This window comes from Engraulis encrasicolus, chromosome 3 (assembly GCF_034702125.1).
Source record: "Engraulis encrasicolus isolate BLACKSEA-1 chromosome 3, IST_EnEncr_1.0, whole genome shotgun sequence".
NCBI classification, from domain to species: domain Eukaryota; kingdom Metazoa; phylum Chordata; class Actinopteri; order Clupeiformes; family Engraulidae; genus Engraulis; species Engraulis encrasicolus.
Genome location: NC_085859.1, coordinates 16,639,151 through 16,645,150, shown reverse-complemented (window position 1 = coordinate 16,645,150; position 6,000 = coordinate 16,639,151). Strand labels below are relative to the sequence as shown.

Here is a 6,000-nt window from a genome sequence, read left to right as displayed (position 1 = left end):
GTGTGTGTGTGTGTGTGTGTGTGTGTGTGTGTGTGTGTGTGTGTGTGTGTGTGTGTGTGTGTGTGTGTGTGTCTACAGGCTGCATGAGTGTGTGTGTGTGTACTGTATGTGCGTGTACTCTCTGAATGAATGTGTGTGTGTGTGTCTGTGTGTGTGTGTGTGTGTGTGTGTGTATTGTCTGCATGAATGTGTGTGTGTGTACTGCCTGCATGAATGTGTGTGTGTGTGTGTGTGTGTGTGTGTGTGTGTGTGTGTGTGTGTGTGTGTGTGTGTGTGTGTGTGTGTGTGTGTGTGTGTGTGTGTGTGTGTGTGTGTCTACAGGCTGCACGAGTGTGTGTGTGTGTACTGTATGTGTGTGTACTGTCTGCATGAATGTGTGTGTGTGTGTCTACTGTGTGTGTGTGTGTGTGTGTGTGTGTGTGTGTGTGCGTGTGCGTGTGCGTGTGTGTGCACGCGTGCAGCAGGCAGTACTGTGTGTGTGGGGTGCGCATGCATTCATGGGTGAGTGATTATCTTTCCCTGGGTGCCGTCTCTGCTTGCAACAGTCCTCAGGGCACAGGAAGTGATGCGCTCTGAGCAGGGCCGGATTAAGATGGCCTGGGGCCCCTGAGCTACCAGTGGCTGTGGGGCCCCAATGGAAGACAAATTTCACAACGAAATTTCATAGAGTAGTGTCTTAATCACAAGATAAGAATGAAGTATAAAATGTCTACCAGCTGTGGAGAGGAGTATGAACAAGATATAAAACTGTATTCAATATTGCATCTCGTCATAATTCTGCAGTTTCTTAACCTTTGGCCGATCAGGGGCCCCCTGGAAGGTGGCGGGCCCTAGACTGCAGTCACATCTAGCCTGTGCATTAATCAGGCCCTGGCTCTGAGAAGTTGCAGCAAAATATTTCAAGCCCGAAGATTCTTGCTCTTCTGATTGGCTCGCTGGGAATTTCGAGTCTTCTCAACACGTATAAATTGCTTCAGCAATCAGTGAGAAGAGCAGCCAGACCAGACTCGAGATCTGTGGAGAAGAAGACTTACCTTCAAACAGAGCACAAGTCTTTGGAGTTTTCCATCCAACAGTTTCAAAAGTGCAAGAGTTTTAAAACTTCGCAGCAGATCTACTACATCAGTATCATGGCCCAAACGTTGTTTCACCTGTTTCTTCAGCACCGTAAGTATCTCACCCGATCACATCACATCACATCACATCACACACAAATGCACAGTAGACAACCAATCTGTTGCCTATTCAACACTTACAGAATTGATTTAACATCTCTTAGGATGTTTTTGGTCCGTGAATACTCTCTAAGAGTTGAATTAACACTTTGCAGTCTACACACTATATCTGTCACTTTTACGCTCTCTCTCTCTCTCTCTCTCTCTCTCTCTCTCTCTCTCTCTCTCTCTCTCTCTCTCTCTCTCTCTCTCTCTCACACACACACACACACACAGAATTTTGGGAGTATGGTTAGCATACCTTGTTGGTGTTCGGTTTCACTGTTTTGCTTTCAACCTTTTTTTCCCCTTCTGTTGTCAACCATTGCAGTGCTTGTAGTTGCTGCTATGGTCTTCCTGATGTCTGTGTTTGGGGAGTGCACTGAGGGGATGCCCACCACCACATACTCAGTGCTACTGGCAAACTCCAGCCAAGGTACAGTATGTTTGACACAGGCGGCAGTTTTGTATGACACAGTATGACTGTGTGTGTAAATCTAGTCAATCCTTGAATCTCAAATGGTGCACTTGTGCACTTCAGTGCCCATGTTTCAGTGCATATGCCGTATTAGTTATGCACTGAAACATCGTGCTCGAAGTGCACAAGTGTGCCATTTGAGATTCAGGGAATGTCTTTTATGTACCATTTAAAACTTTATTTAGTCCACATTTGTGCCTTCTAAAAAAGGGCAACAGGTGAGAACTGAAATGCTCACAAACAGAATGGCAAAGCAGGCTTTGTCTATTTGTCCTGACCGTGTACGGTTTTTGTAAATAAGAGCAATACATCTCCAGCCCGTAAGAAACATGCCAAATGACAAGGGTCAGGGATGTCAAACTCACTCAAGGGGGCCAAATCTCACCTGCGGAGCCGTTTTATTCGGCCCACGAGATCATTTCAAATCTATATTACAGTTGGCCCAACATGCACCGTTAATAGCGCAACAAGACTTGAACATGAAATATGGTGTGTCACAGGATGTGCAGACATACTTGAACTACCATACTTCATGGGAAAGAGTGTGTGTGAAATGTAACTATGAGCATGACGTGCATGTACACACAATTTCAATCAATTTTGAAAATAAATGTTGAGTTCAGCCCGCGACTTCGTTCCAGATTTAAATTTTGTCCCCCAGTCAATTTGAGTTTGACACCCCCCTGACATACTGTAGGTCTTCGTGGTAACTTGCTAAGGAAACATGTCCTTACGGTAAAGCCAGTGGTGTAAATTGTTTGAACGTTTACATGTTAGAGAAAGTTCAACTGAGAGTTTCTGTGGCTATTTGATGGTCAAACAACAACAGGTATAGAAATGGCATCCAAGATACTAGTATCTCTTCCCTGATCTGTTCATCTATTTATCTGTGCAGAGAGTCTCGAGGGACCCCGAGTTCTGAGGTCACAGAAGCAACCTTGCAGCGACGACAAAAAGGACTACTGTCTCCATGGAGACTGCTTCGTCTACACACATCCAGATGGCAAGGAAGAATTCAGTTGCACGTAAGTTGTGAACTATATGTGTACTATATTTATCATTTTATGTTATTGAATGCAATTGTTACAGTTGTATGGCTGGAAAGTGGTACACAAACAGACATAGGTACATGCACACAGTAAATAAGCCTATAGCAACTTAAAACGTAACACTAACAGTACCTTATGCAAGAGACTTTGGTGGTCAAGTAGTTGTGCTTACTTATTGCACAAAGTTCACACAAAAGGGAAATGAAGAGTAAACCCTTAAACAAAAAGAACAGAGTACATCACGTTTTTTTCCACATAGACAAATATTGTGTATTGGGGCATTGTGCAGTCTCTGGGGCTCTATGCAATTGGACTACTGTACTTTATTCATCTCACTGAGAATGCAGCAGACCATAAATCTGCATGAGAGCCAGGTTACATCAACAGGCTACATCCTTAGATCTAGTATCTCAAACTTACAACAGTGTGCTTGTATTTCATTGAATCAGCCATGTATGTATGTTTTGGATTTTGAGCCCAATGCTGTAAATTACCTTAACAACCCATTAATGTAGAGTTCTGGACGCTATGGTGGACTTGTCAGAGGGTTAGACTTGAAATCTTGGATTCGTTTTCTGTTCCAGGAGCAATTTTTTTTTACATTTACATTTTACATTTACATCTGTATATATATATATATATTTAATGAACTACGATTCCAAGTTGAATGAAATTGAAATTATCTTCTGTGTGAGCTTTGGAGCTTCGAAATTAACAAGCGGGAATGGCCTGACTGCACACAAACACACACACACACACACACACACACACACACACACACACACACACACACACACACACACACACACACACACACACACACACACACGCACACGCACACGCACACACACACACAGTCCATAAGCAAATACATGCATACATACAGTACGTGAATACAGCCAAAAAAAAACCTCAAACAAATAAATAACTGTCTTGTTAATGTGTTCACAGGTGTAAGCCTGGTCATTCAGGGGATCGCTGTGACCACGCCATCCTGGAGACAGGGGGATGCTGGGGGAGCAGTGCTGAGGAGATGATTGGCATCATCCTCGGTGTGACTCTACTTCTGGGCTGTGTCGCTGGCGCCATCTACTGTTGCGCAAGGAAATGGTAAGTCTGTAATCATGGTGTGAATCTAAGGAAGACTGAGAGGTCGAAACGTCATTGCCATTGAATGAATTAATAAAAAAGAAGAAAAAATAACTTAAAGAAGAAAAAAATCCAAAGGAGTGTGCAAACCTTTTTTTTTCAAAAAACAAGTCTGTAATCATACTCATTATTTTTTGTTGAATGAATGCTTTTTGAGATGAAAACAAGCAAACACAAACATAGGAGTATGGACTCACAGAAAGAGAAGACAGGGGGAAAATGATTATGCACATACCTGACATCCATAAAATGTACATATGACATTTAACAACATAAAAACACCCTGTACTTGGCTGGTAATTGGATTTGAACTCAATCACATGTACATGCACATCAGTGGAAACAAAACCTACCTATACTCATACACTAAGATACACTTGCAGCATAACATTTATCTGGATTTCATTTCATTGGAGAACTACTGAATAACTAAATAACTTCAAAAAGTATGTGTGAAACATACAGTAGCTGACATGGTGAATGATTAGTGATCATTCGAAGCGGTCTGATTCCTCATTTTCACTTCCACTTTTCTCATCTTTGCATTCTCTTTTTTGTCTTGCTTTATTTCAGGTGTCGGAGGGAATCACTACCATACCAGACCTACAAAGGACAAGAACCTGTGTGACTGAATTTAAACAGATTTCATCAAAATTCCCTTGTTCTTGTTAACTTATTTGTTATTCTATATTTGTTATTCTATTTTGAACCTACTTTTAAATTAAAACCTATGTATTGATTATTTAATATTTTTAAAATAAAGCTTTTTAAATAAAACCCCTGCTGATGTTTGTATTGTATACTTTGATCCACATTTATTTCATATTCATATGTTTTTTGTGCATGTTCTATTTCCATGGGATAATTTTAAGGGAGGGTGGGGGGAAAGGACAGTGTAGAGCAGGGGTGGGGAACCTATGTCTCGAGGGCCATTTGTCACCCTTGAAGCCGTTTTATCCCCCCCCCCCCCCCCCCTCATAATTTGAATGTTATGCAGCGTTACATGAAATATGACACATTTTGTAAACAAATCTTAGAAATTCCATTTGCAATACAATTAAGCTATATTCAGGAGACCTAGAGAAGGTGTGGTCTGCTTTCAATAGGCCTTAAGTGAGTGCAGGGGGAAATCCTGGTTTGTGTTCATAGTACGGCCCTTGGAGGACTTTTATGGACCTTGGAGCAATTTGAAGTGGCCCTTCAAATGAAAAAGGTTCCCCAGGTGTAGAGAGATGGAGAGCGATGGGGAAGGGCTAGGACATGATGCCCCTGGGCCTGGCCAGATTTGTACCGGGCTGGCACTGGCAACATGTATGTGCTTCCACAGCACCCCCCATCTTTATGGGATAATCAGTTTGTTCATATGTGCCATGGATAGCTCATGAGCAGGGACGTAGCAGCAAGCTCCAATGGACCCCCCCAACATATACCTACATCAGTGGTTCCCAACCTATGGGCCGGGGCCCACTGGTGGGCCCTGAAGGTATTCCAAGTGGGCCTTGAAATGGTTTTGGTGTGTGTTGCTGTTGATTTATTTGAGTTTTATTCTTAATTGGGTCAGAGGTGGGCCCGAACATTTTTGACAATTTCGAGTGGGCCCCAAGTTGAAAAAGGTTGGGAACCCCTGATCTACCTAAAGTCGGACTGTGTGTGGAGTGGACCAACTATATACATGGGGTTCATAAACACGGTATTGTAAGGAGGGGCAAAACACTGACACCCAACCATGTGAGCTCATTTTTTTGACCGACAGCGGTTTCCAACAATCAGAGGTTGAGTTGTGCACAGCCAGGGTCGCGCAGCCAGGGGAAAACAAAAATTGAGAACCCATCTATACATGGGGCCCTGGTGACTCAGTCACACTTAACCCCCTTGAATGACACCCCTGCTCATGAGACCTCGATATAGTTCTTCCTTCGGAAATAATGCCCTTAGCGCAGCACTATGGCTCTCTGTAATGTCATAGCAATGTTGTTATGATGTAGTTAAGCATTATCAGCAAGTGAATAGGGTCGCCGGTGACCCCTGCTGCAGTAAGAGGCTACATACCGCTAGATGCACAGATAATGTACTTATATTTAAAATAAATGACTGAGGTAAGGGACTAGTA

General features: G+C 42.8%; 1 protein-coding gene across 1 annotated transcript; it reads left to right on the top strand.

Annotated features, from left to right (window-relative positions):
• Positions 1-1,007: 1,007 nt before the first annotated feature.
• On the top strand, positions 1,008-4,665 carry LOC134445258 (epigen-like). The gene is made up of 5 exons (XM_063194335.1): positions 1,008-1,167; positions 1,546-1,650; positions 2,588-2,717; positions 3,693-3,851; positions 4,464-4,665. The coding sequence occupies exons 1-5, from the start codon at positions 1,131-1,133 to the stop codon at positions 4,516-4,518; spliced, it is 486 nt and encodes a 161-aa protein (XP_063050405.1). The 5' UTR covers positions 1,008-1,130; the 3' UTR covers positions 4,519-4,665.
• Positions 4,666-6,000: the final 1,335 nt, after the last annotated feature.

Coding starts and splice junctions, on each gene's coding strand:
- LOC134445258 (XM_063194335.1), top strand. CDS start 1,131: ATGGCCCAAACGTTGTTTCACCTGTTTCTTCAGCACC. Junction 2,718..3,692: donor AAGGAAGAATTCAGTTGCAC/GTAAGTTGTGAA, acceptor ATGTGTTCACAG/GTGTAAGCCTGGTCATTCAG. Junction 3,852..4,463: donor TACTGTTGCGCAAGGAAATG/GTAAGTCTGTAA, acceptor GCTTTATTTCAG/GTGTCGGAGGGAATCACTAC.